This window comes from Carlito syrichta, unplaced genomic scaffold, assembly GCF_000164805.1.
Source record: "Carlito syrichta isolate Samal-C Ts95f unplaced genomic scaffold, Tarsius_syrichta-2.0.1 Scaffold308854, whole genome shotgun sequence".
NCBI classification, from domain to species: domain Eukaryota; kingdom Metazoa; phylum Chordata; class Mammalia; order Primates; family Tarsiidae; genus Carlito; species Carlito syrichta.
Window position 1 is genome coordinate 526,836 of NW_007252950.1, and position 14,567 is coordinate 541,402.

General features: G+C 40.3%; 1 protein-coding gene across 4 annotated transcripts in view; it reads right to left on the reverse strand.

Annotated features, from left to right (window-relative positions):
* KLHL7 (kelch like family member 7) overlaps positions 1 to 14,567 on the reverse strand; it is a 77,567-nt gene that overhangs the window by 14,409 nt on the left and 48,591 nt on the right. For all 4 annotated transcript variants that reach the window (XM_008066192.2, XM_021716636.1, XM_021716638.1 and 1 more), the window contains one exon: positions 12,210 to 12,352. In XM_008066192.2, the coding sequence (XP_008064383.1) occupies positions 12,210 to 12,352 (143 nt within the window). The remainder of the gene's footprint in view (positions 1 to 12,209; positions 12,353 to 14,567) is intronic.

The window sequence follows — 14,567 nt, forward strand, 5'->3', positions numbered from 1 at the left end:
TTTTAAAACAGTAAGTATTATCTTAAGTTAAATATTATTTGGGGGGTGGGAGGGGAAGTGGAATTGGCAGTAATGGGAATCTGCTGGTGGGGGGCATCTCATCAACAAGGGTACCTGCATAATGAACATTTGTATACCTAACCCTGAATTGTACCCCACATCCTTAAAATTAAAAATCAAAAAAAATTATTTAATTTCCTCAATAACCCTATGAGATAATCTACCCATTTGCAGATGAGAAAACTAACAGATGTTAAGTACCTTATCAAAGTTTACATAGTTAGAAAATGTTGAACCTAAGATTTAAATCTCAGTCCACCTGATGTCAAAGCTGTGCTCTTAGCCCCTAAGCTGTTCTGCTTCTCTAACAATCTTCTAACATGGCCTACTAGAAAGAACACTGAACTGGGAGTAGTATCTGGGTTCTTCTTGTCACTGTTGTGCTCCTAGCCAAGTGACTCTGGGCACTTGAACTGACATTGTTGAACCTAACAGACATATCTATAAAATCAGGAAGTTGGCAGGATGTCTGCTGAGGTCCTGCACAACCTCTACATCTTATTACAAACACAGTGCTCAACCACTAAAAGCACAGCTTTCATGGAAAGAGGTTTTCTCCATGTATTTGTGTAGTTCTTGGCCCAGGGCTCGGCACACTGAGGGAATGCTTTTATTGGGTGATAGTCCACATTTGTGGAAAAAAGTATCTCATCCAACTGGGCCACCTTCAGTTTTGGCCCTGCAAAGGTCAGAGGCTGTAGGTGCTGCCTTCTGCTCCTGGTCTGGAACAGTCCCTCACTGCAGCACCACATTCAAATCATACTGGCTCCAGCGGGCTTCTTGCCATTATGGCTCCTGGTTCTGCAGTGGATGCACCACTAAGGACCTGGGGGACCTATAATTAACCAACAAACACTACTGGGGTTGGGGCCAGGCTTTCATCTCCCTTTTTGGTAAATCTAAATAGCTTCCATTTTTATCCACTGCTAGGGCAATTCTTTTAGGAAGTTATCCTAAAGAATAAACTGGACAGTGTGCAAAGATGGCATATATAAAAAGGTGTTTTACTGCAGGGATATTTTAACAGGTAAAAAAGCTAGAAATAGGTCAAGTATATGAAGAAGTATCAAATAAATGATGGTATATCCTTATGATGGCATACTCTGCAGTCCGTCAAAAGGATGATATTCTCACTGATATGAAAATATCTCCATAATACAATGCTGACAGTAGGAAAATGTTTTGTAAAATAGCAGACATGAGCATGGTCCTGTGTTTGTAAAATGTGAGATCTGGAATGATGTTCCCTAACTACTGATGACTGTCATTGGATATTGGGAGCACTTTGGCTTTCCCTATATATCTTGTTATATTTGAATTTTCTACAATGAGCATGCATTATTTATTTAAACAGAAAAAATAATTTACAACAAATGGTACAAAAAGTATGGTGCAAGGAAAACAACTGCTTTTCATAGCAGAGGCCTATAATAGTGCTAAATATTTTAACAGAAGCTTAAAATTAAAACTAATTTAAAATAAAGGCTTTAAGTATTTAAAAATATGAATAGCTATTATACTTTGAGGTTGAATTTCAACTACAGAACAGATTAGAGACAGTCTGCATTTTTTCCAAATAGTACATTTTTTTTAGGGCACTCTGGTTTTCTAGAAGTAAACGCTTGATCATATCAAGTAATTTCACAGGCTGCATCCATATTTGAAAATATACTCGTTTTCAATAGAGTCATACAAATATTGCTGGAGACATACTAACTTTTCAAAGCCCAAAAAGAGATTTAATAATTAGTCATTAAGAAAAATACTCCTGTAACTTAAAATTTTCAACAACAATAGCACTGTAGCTAGATTAAAAAGGTTTCCATGGTGGGAGAGGGTAGGATGATTGTGCTACTACTGCAGGCTGCTAGATAAAATTAGGCCTTAATGGACCATGAACATCCAATGTAATACTATAAGAAAATGACTGACGGTACTGGGAAACTATGGGGGGGGATGGGATTAACAGTAGCAAATATCTGTCTGGGGATGGGAAAACGCCTCTTATCAACAGGGTGCCTGAATGAAACGTAATTGTACACCTAACCCTTAACTGTACCCCACAAAACCATAATAAAAAATATTAATTAAAAAAAATTAGGCTTAATTAGCAACAAATATCATATAAGTGGGCATTTCTCAGCTGTTAATCATTAGTTAAAAATAGCAAGGATTCAGAAGTGAGGCCAGAGGCCAGCTGAAAGGGGTCACTGAAGAATCACTGTTGCTTTATGAAGTCACAAAATGTTCCTCCCCCTCTCCACTTTCAAACTAAAACCACACAACCAAAAACAAAACTCAAACGTAAATTACTAAGAAATTCAAGTATTAAATAAAAGTCTAAAAGTGAAATCTGACATGGATAGTATGCTTAATAACAGCATGTGTCCTTTGACTAGAAAATAAAGCCAGGCGCAGTGGCTTAAGCCTGTAATCCCCAGCCTGGACCAGTTGGCGAGACCTCGTCTCTACAATAAATAAAAAATTAGCCAGACATGGTAGCACATGCCTTTAGTTCCAGTTACTCGAAAGGCTGAGGAGGGAAGGTCGCCTGAGCCCAGCAGGTTGAGGCTGCAGTGGCCAGAAACATGCCACCACACTCCAGCCTGGGCAACAGAGTAAGACTCCAACTCAAAAATAAGAAAATAAAATAAATATTAGGGAAGTATAGTGTGACTGTGCCAGCACCCTCCCAAGCTATCTCAACAGATTTGCTTTGAAATGAATTTTGATGTGAATTTAGGCTTGGCATGGCAAGGCATATTACAATTTAAATGATTACCTTGAGTCCCAGGAAGCAATCACATACTCACTTAAAAAAAAAATTTAATTGTAAAGATGTGGGGTACAATTCAGGGTTAGGTATACAAATGTTCACTATGTAGGTATCCATGTTGATGAGGTGTGCAGAGTCAGGGAGATGGCCAAGAGATGTGATTTTTTTTTGAGTTGGAGTCTTACTCTGTTGCCCAGGCTGGAAGGCAGTAGCACGTTCATGGCCACTGCAGCCTTGAGCTGCTGGGCTCAGATGATCCTTCCACCTCAGCCTTCCAAGTAGCTGGAACTACAGGCATGCACCACCACACTGGGCTAAGCTTTTTATTTTTATTGTAGGGATGAGGTCTCACCAAGTTGCCCAGGCTGGTCTTAAACCCATGGGTTCAGGCAATCCTCTCACCTCAGCCTCCCAAAGTGCTGGGATTATAGATATGAGCCACCACACTGGGCAAGAGATGTGGAAGATTTAGGAAGGTGGGCCAGGCGTGGTGGCTGAAGCCTGTAATTCCAGCACTTTGGGCGGCAGAGATGAGTGGATTGCCTGAGCTCTGAGCAACAGCCTGAGCAACATGGCGAAACCTTCTCTCTACAATAAATAAATATATAAGCTGGCGTGGTGGCATATGCCTGTGGTTCCAGCTACTTGGAAGGCTAAGGCGGAAGGATCACCTGAGCCCAGCAGGTGGAGGCTGTTGATGGCTGTGAGCATGCCACTGCACTCTAGCCTGGGCAACAGAGTGAAACTTCGACTCCAAAAAAAAAGTTAGGAAGGGAAAAACAAAGCGGGGGAGGTGGTAAAACCATAAAATCTAAGGATGGCAGGGAGAAACTGACAAAAGAGCGAAAGAGATCAAAGCAATAAAAAAAGAGGTGAACATAATTGATACTTAGAGAAATCCTGAGATTTAAACTTTGTGTTTTCAGACCAGAAAACTTAAGTTTGGAAAAGCTAACTGACTTGCCTAAGGTCATATACCTAGATTTGCAATGCTCTTTCTACAAAACAGTTGCTTTTCTTTAAAGAAAAAAGGAAAAAAAAATATTTGTTAAGGCTGGGCTTGGTGGCTCAGCCTATAATCCCAGCACTTTGGGAGGCTGAGGCCAGTGAATTGTCTGAGTCTGCAGGTTTGAGACCAGCCCGGGCAACTTGGTGAGACCTCGTCTGTACAATAAAAAAAAAAAAAAAAGCCGGATGTGGTAGTACACGCCTGTAGTTCTGGCTACTTGGAAGGCAGAAGCAGATGGATCACTGGAGCCCAGCAGATTGATGCTGGGGTGGCCGTGAGTGTGCCACTGCACTCCAGTCTGAGCGACAGAGTGAGATTCCAACTCAAAAAAACATATACATATTTTTAAAAGCCTCACAAAAGAAAAAAGATAAAATGCAGCACTATTCATAATAGCAAAAACATGGAGCCAACCATGCTACCCATTGAAACTGGACTGGATAAAGAAAATGTGGTACATATACACAATGGACTATTATGCAGCCAAAAGGAAGGACAAATATATGGACTTCACAGCAACTTGGAAGGATTTAGAGTCTATCATACTCAGTGATCTATCACAGAAACAAAGAACAGAGACCACATGTTTTCACTCATAAGCAGATCCTGAACATTAATCATAATACTATAAGAAAAGAATTGGCAGTAGCTGGATACTGCCAGTGGCAGGAGCATAACATCAATAAGGGTACCTGATCTCAAACCAGGCGAAGGGGGGACCAAAGGGAGGCCCAAACTTTACCTGTATGATGATCACTTGTATACCTAATCCTGAACTGTTCCCCACATTTTTAAAAGAAAGAAATGAGAAAAAAGATAAATGACTAAGTCCTTTGGCTCTTCTACCAATCTCTAATTTCTTTTTTTAAAGTGCAGAGTCAAGTTAGATTCTATTCAGTTATATAATACTTTTGGGGGCTATTATGAAAAATTTTAATAATCATACTTATGAAGCCAAAAAGATGCATTCCAACTCAGGATTCAGTATACTCTTAAATCTTTTCTCTTCCTGTCCAAACTCTACTAATAAGTCTAGCTCAAGAAAACTCCATGAACCTTCTACAGAGGCTTCCTGGCTGACAATTCCAACCCAGGGCATTCTCTTCTTTTCATACCACCAACATAGTCATTCATTGCCTATCACACATTGGGATTATTTCTTGTAAGTTCAGCTGAGGTGCTAACCTCTACTTCTGAGCTAACTGCTACTTGCTTACATGTACACCTCATGCACTTTGAGCATGAACACAGGATCATGTCTGTGTGTCCAATCCACAAATTTCAAATTATAAATGAACTATGATATGGCAATATATGCTAAGATATTATTTAAACTATACTTTTACAACCAGCTAACCACACAATATACTCTCTTGTTTGTAACAGCTAAGAATAATTATCTTTTATACCTGAATCACCAATTTTCAAAGAAAATAATCTATATGAAACTTAATATGACTCGAAAAATACTTCTGAGATGACGGATCTGTTTTTCTTCTTCTGAGACAGGGTCTTGTTCTGCTGCACTGGCTGGAGTGCAGTGGCGTGATCATAGCTCACTGTAACCTTGGACTCCTGGGCTCAAGCTCTGAGATGACAGATCTTAATGTGCCTCTGGGTCAGCATATGAACAATTACCAAAAGTAGCCAATAGCAATTATTCGATGACATGGCCTAGGAAACAGTGATCATGTGCCTCCTTCCCAGTTAGCTGCCCTCAGCCTTTCTCAGCCCTTCCGCCCCATGCTCGTCATGTAGCCCGCTGCTTTATAGCTGCTTCCTGGTGGCCAGAGACCCTTAAAATACCACATCACAGAGGTACCACTCCAGTTTTCCCCACCACTTCCCACTTATGGCCTATCAAATATTACAGCCCTGTTTCTACTCTCTCTAAGCCCTTCTAGGGCACTTATCTGTTAACTTATGGATAACTAAGGCTGGCTATAGTTTATGGAGAATGAGTTTGATGTCATCCCTCCCAGAGTTAGTCCTATTTTCACTGGGGGTTTCTTGCAGATGCAGTGACTTCCACACAAAGAGAAACAAATCTCTAAAGGTAGGAACTTCTGGCACTGCACTAAAGTGGGAAAAATGGGCTGTGAGGTTGGTTTTCAAGCAAAATTACAAATCTGTGTTGTAAAGGTGCTTGAAAAGAAACAGGCTAAGAATCAATATTGCTATTTTGGACGACAGTCTAGGAAAGCAGATCATTCAACTGAGAATTTACCTCAGAATGTGTTCTAATCTCTTTTTTACATGAATCTGAGGACCACCTGTCTAACCAAATTGCTTGCAAAGAATCAGGCAGAATAGCTACCATGCACCAGCTGCAGAGAACATTGATTTTTACTAATAGTACCCATTATGCTGACAACTAAGGAAGCTTAAAGAATATTCATGATGACCCAGACCTGCATTCCAGCAAAGTCAGTCACTGAGGCTTGCAGCTAGAGGTCTAATTCACCTGGGATGACTGCTGTGTATTTTAGATATTTTGTTCTTATAGGTGCTTCTGATAATTTAGCAGTGCCCACACTTTAACCTCTGTGCACTACTTCTAGAACACTCTGCTGGTGTCAAATACTACTGATACACTCTTATGAAAGTCTTCATTTTTAATGTCACACCATTTTCCTTTAAGGTTTATAGTTCTCATATGCACATGATCTTTTAAAATTACACACAGTTTACAACTGGCAATTTCTTTTTCATTTTTTTTAGTTGGATTCTCACTCTGTCACCCAGGCTGGAGTGCAGTGGTATGCTCATGGCCACCGCAGGCTCTACCTTCTAGGCTCAAGCAATCCTGCCACTTCAGCCTTCCAAGTAGCTGGAACTACAGGCACTTGCTACTACACCCAGCTAATTTTTTGATTTATTGTAGAGACAAGGTCTCACCACGATGCCTAGGCTGGTCTCAAACCCCTGGGCTCAGGCAATCCTCTCACCTCCACCTCCCAAAGTGCTGGCATTACAGGCGTGAGCCACCATGCCTGGCCATAACTGCTGATTTCAACCCAGATCACAAAGCAGAACTGTCTTCTCCTTAGTAAGGACCTTTTTAAGAGGGAAGATAGCTATGATATTGTGAGATAAAGGCATCTTGAGACTTTTAATATAAAATATTTCCAATAAGAAAATATGTCCCAAGTTGAAAATAACTTTTTCTTCTTTTTTTTTAAATTTAGGGCCCTCGAGATTTAGATTCAATTCTATAAAACTGACACAATTTGCTGTGAAATGTCATATAAAGTTATATTCATTCATATATCCTCTCAAGCTTGAGTATTCACCCTGGGCCAGGCACTGAACTCAAGAGATAGGATGAGTCTCCTTCAGAATTCTCAGAAAATGCAATCCGGGTAAATCATTTAATACTAATTATTCCATGAATATGGCGCCATGTGGTTTCCTGCCTTAGTTATTTACAGGCTCTGGCCCTCACCCTTCTAATCTTACTACTAGTTTGTGTTTGGCAGGGACTATGCAGAACCCCCTTTTCTCTAGGGCACAGTCTCCTGTTTCTCTACCATATAAAAATAGTGAGCCAAGATCCTTACAAAGTTCTAAGCCATTGGCTCATCAATTCACTAGTAAGAGGAGTCCAAAGAAAAACTGGTCAAGTGAGTCAACTTTTATTTAGGCATCAATATATAAAAATTACCATGCTACAGTTTGAGAACACCCATATTAAAAGACATAGACAGAACACTGGATACATAACTCTTCTAGTGATCACTGAGCACTTGAAAATTTAAAAACAGGTACAGGATGGAGAAGAGGCTCAGCAGGCTTTATAAGAGGACCATAACAAGAAAAACATCCCTTCAATTTAATATAGCAACCCAAGACTTCTTTTTCTGTCAATATTCAGAAAAAAGTTAAGATTTTCTTTGATATAATTTCTTAGTCATCTATTAATATAAATATTTGCCATCACCAATGATAGTCCTCAGAAATAAGGACTAATCAACTTATATTACATTATATATAAATAATAATAATAAATAAAAGTTTTGCAAGCTAATTTTTTATAGCAAAAAGAAGGGAAGGAGCTGATACTTCTAATAGAAACATTTAATGAATATTGTAATGGGATTCTAACAGTGTTAACTTTTGGAAATAAGGGATAACTGATGGAATGAGAATGTTTTTATTGGTAGTTTATTCCTCAATTATTTGAATTTTTCCACTGGAAGTCAAAAAATTTGTGAACGTGCAATTAACAACGAGTCATTTATAAGAGCAAAGCAAGACATCAAATGAGAATTCTGAAGTTATAGTCTCACTTCCAGGGTCGTTTAGGATATGCATCTCTTTTTAACTGTCCAATAAAAAAAAAGTCAAGAAAAGTGTTAGAACTACATACTAAAAATAAACAAAGTGCTAAGAGCCATCCCACATTTGCCTTATTCTAGAAACAATGCTCCCTGCCTCCTAAATGAAATCAGGATTCTTCCTGCCCATCTATACATCAAAATAGCCATCTACTTTATTTTAAAATAAAAAATTTCCATCAAAACTTGGCTTCGTTGGGGGGGTGAGTTACACAACATCAATGGGGTACCTGATCTTAAACCAAGCAAAGTGGGAACTGAAGGGAGGCCCAAACTTTTACCTGTACAATAACTGCTTGTATACCTAATCCTGAATTGAACCTTTTATCTTAAAAAGAAAAAAAACAGGCCGGGCTCAGTGGCTCAGCCTGTAATCCCAGCACTTTGGGAGGCTGAGGTGAGTGGATTGCCTGAGTCCGCGGGTTTGAGACTCGCCTGGGCAACTTGGCCAGACTTCATCTCTACAATAAATCAAAAATTAACTGGGCGTGGTAGCACACGCCTGTAGTTCCAGCTACTCAGAAGGCTGAGGCGGAAGGATTGCTGGAGCCCAGCAGGTCAAGGCTGCGGTGGCTGGGAGCGGCCACTGCACCCCAGTCTGGGCGACAGAGTGAGACTCCAACTCAAAAAAAAAAAAAAGAAAAGAAAAAAACCAAAAAACTTGGCTTCATTGCTCTTTAACTAACAAAATCAACACCACAGCTAGGCTGGGGAAACAAATGGGGTATAATTATTATTAACACCTGAAAAAACTCCGGTTTGTGAAATTAAAACTGAAATCACCGATTTCAGCTTTTGCTTGCTAAAAAAGTTCATCAATTTTCTGTTAGGGAGTCAAAAGGATTCTGAAAAATTTTTTTAATGCAAATAGTCACTGAAATGTCAACAGGTTTACCCTTATCTGGTGTGAAACAGATGTGTATGTGCTTTAATCTTTTAAGCATAGTGAAAACATTGTGCTTAAAAGGTCAATTGTACTTAGTGGGTCATACTGCACAGGCCATGAATCCTCATGGCACCAGTCAACCAGTCTTCCGAGAAAGCGAGTCAGATGTCTTTTAGTAAAAACAAAACAAACAAACAAACAAAAACTGCCTAAATTCTGGAGATGGAGGACTGCTTCAGAAATAGTTGTCTGAGCCAAGAACAGTCCAATAGGGACAGTCCAAATATGATGGTGATTAACCAATCTAACATGATCTTCCCTCCTGGGGAGGTGTTTTTGATACCTAGCAGCAAATCATTTACTCTGTGGGTTATGATGTAAATTATTATGATAATAAAGAGAAGCTGTTTGAGTTCTTCTTCTCCAGCCAATAGAGGAGGAACTGCTGTTTTGGAAGAACTGCCAAGACTGGTAACTGATTGTTGCAGGAGGGCCAGATGTGGTTATCTTACTGGACCAGATTAATACAACCACTAAAATCTGCCATATAGCTAACACTTTGGCTAATGAATATTTCTCTATCTATCTAGCCTATTAATAGAATTTCTTTTCAGCTGGCTGGAAAAGGAAAATAATGTCATCGTCTGACCTCAAATATCTCTCAACTTTCTAGTTCTATGCCATAACCTAAGCTGCAGTCTTCATAGACCATCTCACCTTCCCAAAGTGACACACTGGTCTCCTACGTTGATGCCCATAATGCTGATCAGTTCTAGAGATCAGGAGAAAAGAAGGATCCTGTATGTCTTGGTAAGAAATGTGCTTGACAGTAAAGGTGATAAGTCAGCGATAATCACCATCATCTAGGCGATAAGTCAGCCTAGAATAGTGTTGATCACTTCAAAGTCCCTACATGTCCAAAGGTCTAGAGCAGAGGTTGGCAAACGATTGCCTGAAGGCCAAATCCAGCCCACCACCTGGCTTTGTAAATAAAATATTACTGGAGCACAGTCATGCCCACTTGTTTATGTGCTGTTTATGGCTGCCTTCCTGCTATAGCATCAGAGTTAAGTAGGCGCAGTAGAGAATGGATGCCCAGCAAAGCTGAAAATATTTACTCTGGTCTTTTATAAAAAAGTTTGCAAAGTCCTAATCAACAGCATGTTTTTAGAACTGAAGGACGGCTTGCTACTCTAGGCACTTCCTACATATTAGAGACTGCACATATACCATGTGTGGGTATCTCTTTTTTCTTTTACACTTGCAGATAAACAACAACAAAAAAACCCCAAAAAAACCCAACTGTCAGTTACAAGTAAAGTAGGGCTACTGTGGCTATCGTACCACTACCGGCTAGTGCCCACTTTGTCAGCAACATTGGCCAACCCTAAGCCCTTCATTCATTACCACACTTTAGGGAACCAGTTAGCTATTGAATAACAGGCTAACTATACTGGGACCCTTCTATCATTGAAGGGACAAAGCTCTGCCTGCCCTCATTGGAACTGACACTTATTCTGAACTTAGACTGGCCTTTTCTGTCTTCTACATTCTTGACAATACCTCAATATGTGATCTTATAAATGCCTTCTATGTCAACACCATATTATTACTATTACTATTTTTTTGAGTCAGAGTCTCAATCTGTTGCCCAGGTTGGAGTGCAGTGGCATGCTCACGGCCGCCAAAGCCTCGACCTGCTGGGCTCAGGTATCCTTTAGCCTCAGCCTTCCAAGTAGCTAGAATTACAGGCATGCACCAACACACCTGGCTAATTTTTGATTTATTGCAAAGTTGTCCCAGCTGGTCTCGAACCCGTGGGCTCAGGCAATCCTCTCACCTCGGCTTCCCAAAGTGCTGGGATTGTAGGCATGAGCCACCACGCCTGGTCTGCAACACTGTATTATTACACAAAATGCCTCCAAGGACCCATTTAAGAGAGAAAGAAGTATCAGACAAATATCCTAATGTCAACAGATATTCTAGTCTCATCAAGTATCTATCATCAACCAAAAATGGGCTCTCAAAATAAGATACCACTATTGCTTGGATTAGTATCAATTATGAATACCACCTTGCAAAGTTTGAGGTGTTATCCTTTAGCACTGTGGTATTTGCTCTGCCGCAGCAATACATGTCATACCAGAAAAATATGGTATTCTTCTGCCACAGTCAAACTCATAGATCTAAGAAACAAGGAGCAGAAACACAAATGAACTCTCTCAAGGTTAAAACTAATGATCTATCTTAAGAAAACGTGTTCCTAGACTTAACACTAAGGCTCTCCTTGCCCAACTGGCATATGTAACGAAAAGCACACTAAAATTGGTGATCATTTCTAGATGGCTTGACTAAAGGTCATTTTAATTTTTTTCTTTGTGATTTTCCTAGGTTTTCCAAATTTTCTAGAATGACTATATATTATTTTATATTAAAATAAAATTACTAAGGGGAAAAAGAAAACCTACATCAAGCTCCAGAAGTGAATTTTCATTGAAAATGGTACATAGGCTGAGCGCAGTGGCTCACACCTATAATCTCAGCACTTTGGGAGGCTGAGGTGAAAGGACTGTCTGAGTCCACAGGTTTGAGACCAGCCTGGGCAACTTAGAGAAACCTCATTTCTACAATGAATCAAAAAATTAGCTGGGAATGGAGGCACAGCCTGTAGTTCCAGCTACTTGGAAGGCTGAGGCAAAAGGATCACCTGAACCCAGCAGGTCGAGGCTGCAGCGGCCATGAGCATGCCACTGCACTCCAGCCTGGGTAACAGAATGAGACTCCAACTCATTTAAAAAGAAAAAAGAAAAGAACAGAAAATGGTACATAAGGAAAGCAAGAAGTTGTAATGAATGCAAGGAGTTGCTAACAAAAAGATAAGCTAGGAAAACTAGCTTCCCCTTTCGTTAGATAGTGGTTAAAATGCAGCACTCCAGAGCAACTATGGACACATTTAAAATCTGTCTAAGACTCAATTTCCTTACCTATAAAATGAAGATGATAACTATGTATCTCATAAGGTATGTGAAAGAACACCATAAATTAACATCTCTAAGGGCATGAGTTATTACTACTTGAGGTAGATGAATGTCTTTGTGCTCAGTGATTTCAAAAACAAAAGCAAGACTAAAAATTAGTTACCTTTGGGTTGAAATATCTGCAAGACTGTGGCTGGGAGCCTCCAAATAGGGCTATGCGATAGTCATGTTTCTTTCTTCTAGGCCTCGTGCCATCCACAAGTTCTTCTCTATCTTCTGGTGACAGTAGGTGGTATCTCATTCCACCTGTAGAAAAATACATGGTAATTCTTCAAATGTTTCAGTCATGAATGCAATGCCTTAAAAAGGAAATACGGAGACATAATAGTGCATTTATTTCTGTAACTTTATTTTATTTTATTTTTTTCCTTTTGAGTTGGAATCTCACTCTGTCACCCAGACTGGAGTGCAGTGGCCGCTCCCGGCCACCGCAGCCTCGACCTGCTGGGCTCCGGCGATCCTTCTGCCTCAGCCTTCCAAGTAGCTGGAACTACAGATGCACGCTACCATGCCTGGCTAATTTTTTTGATTTAGTGTAGAAGATGAGGTCTGGCCAAGTTGTCCAGGCGGGTCTCGAACCCGTGGGCTCAGGCAATCCACTCACCTCAGCTTCCCAAAGTGTGGGATTACAGGCTGAGCCACTGAGCCCAGCTTAACTTTATTTTATTATCCCTTTATAGCATTTGAGAAATGCGAGGGAGAAAAGGCAGGAGAAATGTAAAGACCTGAGTTCTAACCAATTTATTATTCTGCGCAATCACAGTATTTTAGGACTGTCCCACCCACATACTCTGTACCAGTGAATTATCTGGTTTCTCAAGTAGTAGCTGCTAAATAATTACTGAGGTCCATATCTCCTAATCTTCACCATATATTAGAATCACCTAGCGCCTCTGAAACTATTTATACCTGGGCCCTACTGCAGACCAACTAAATCAAAATCTCTCCTGGTAGGATCCAGACATTGTATTTTGAAGGGCTCCTAAGTCCTTGCCACTTAAAATGTGGTCCAAAGACCAGCAGCTTCAGCATTTGGGAGTTTATTAGAAATGCTAAATCTTAGACCTACTGAATCAGCATCTTCATATTTAACAAAATCCCAAGGTAATTCAAATGTACATAAAGCTTTGAGAAGCACTATCTTAAATGACTCTAAAATGCAATGGGGGGCCAAGTGTAGGGGCTCTTGTGGGTAATCCCAGCACTCTGGGAGGCTAAGACAGAGAGACCTAATCTCTTAAAAAAAAAAAAAAATTAACTGGGTATGGTAGCACATGTCTGTAGTCCTAGCTACTCAGAAGGCTGAGGGGAGAATTGCTTGATAGCGCTACTGCATTCCAGCCTGGGTAACAGAGCAAGATTTAACGCTCTTTAAAAAAAAAAAAACAACACAAACCAGTGAGGAGCCAGAACTGTTATTGTAATCGAACACAATCCTTTTTCTTCAGTAGTTCCTTAATTTTGCCAAAGACTATTTAACAATCAAAAAATGTTTGAAACTGGGGGGAGGCGGCTCATGTCCGTAATCCCAACACTTTAGGGGGCTGAGGTGGGAGGAATGCTTAGGTCCATAAGTTCAAGACCAGCCTGGGCAACATAGTAAGACCCAGTCTCTACAAAATAGTCAAAATAATTTTCTTAAAAAGATTTAAAAAGCTACAAATGTTTCCTACAAATCAGTGTAGGAAAGGTAAACTGTCTATCAATGTTAGGCAATATGGAGAAAAAACTGTACCCTATCTCATATTTTACTCTAAAAATTCCTAATTAATAAAAATTTGAATATGCAAAACATTTCATAAATGCACTAAAAAGAAAAATAGAATAGCTTTTAAAAAAACACCGGGCTCTGTGGCTCAGCCTGTAATCCCAGGAGGCCGAGGAGAGTGAATTGCCTGGGCCTGTGGGTTCTAGACCAGCCCAGGCAAATTGGCGAGACCTCTTTTCTACAATAAATCAAAAATTAACTGGGCATGGTAGTATGCACCTGTAGTTCTGGCTACTTGGAAGGCTGGGGCGGAAGGATTGCCTGAGCCCAGCAGGTTGAGGCTGCAGTGGCCATGAGCATGTATGTCATTGCACTCCAACCTGGGCAACGGAGTGAGACTCTGACTCAAAATAAAAATAAAAATTAAAAATTATAAAAGCTCAAAATGAGAAGCCTAAGAATGACAAAAAACACAGGAGCCAGGCAAAAAATGTTCAGACTTGATATAAAATTTTGTTTAAGTAGCCGGGCTCGGTGGCTCAGCCTGTAATCCCGCACTTTGGGAGGCTGAGGTGAGTGGATTGCCTGAGTCCGCAGGTTCCAGACCCGCCTGGGCAACTTGGCGAGACTTCATCTCTACAATAAATAAAAAATCAGCCAGGCGTGGTAGCGCATGCCTATAATTCCAGCTACTCAGAAGGCTGAGGTGGAAGGATCGCCGGAGCCCAGCAGGTGGAGGCTGCAGTGGCCAAG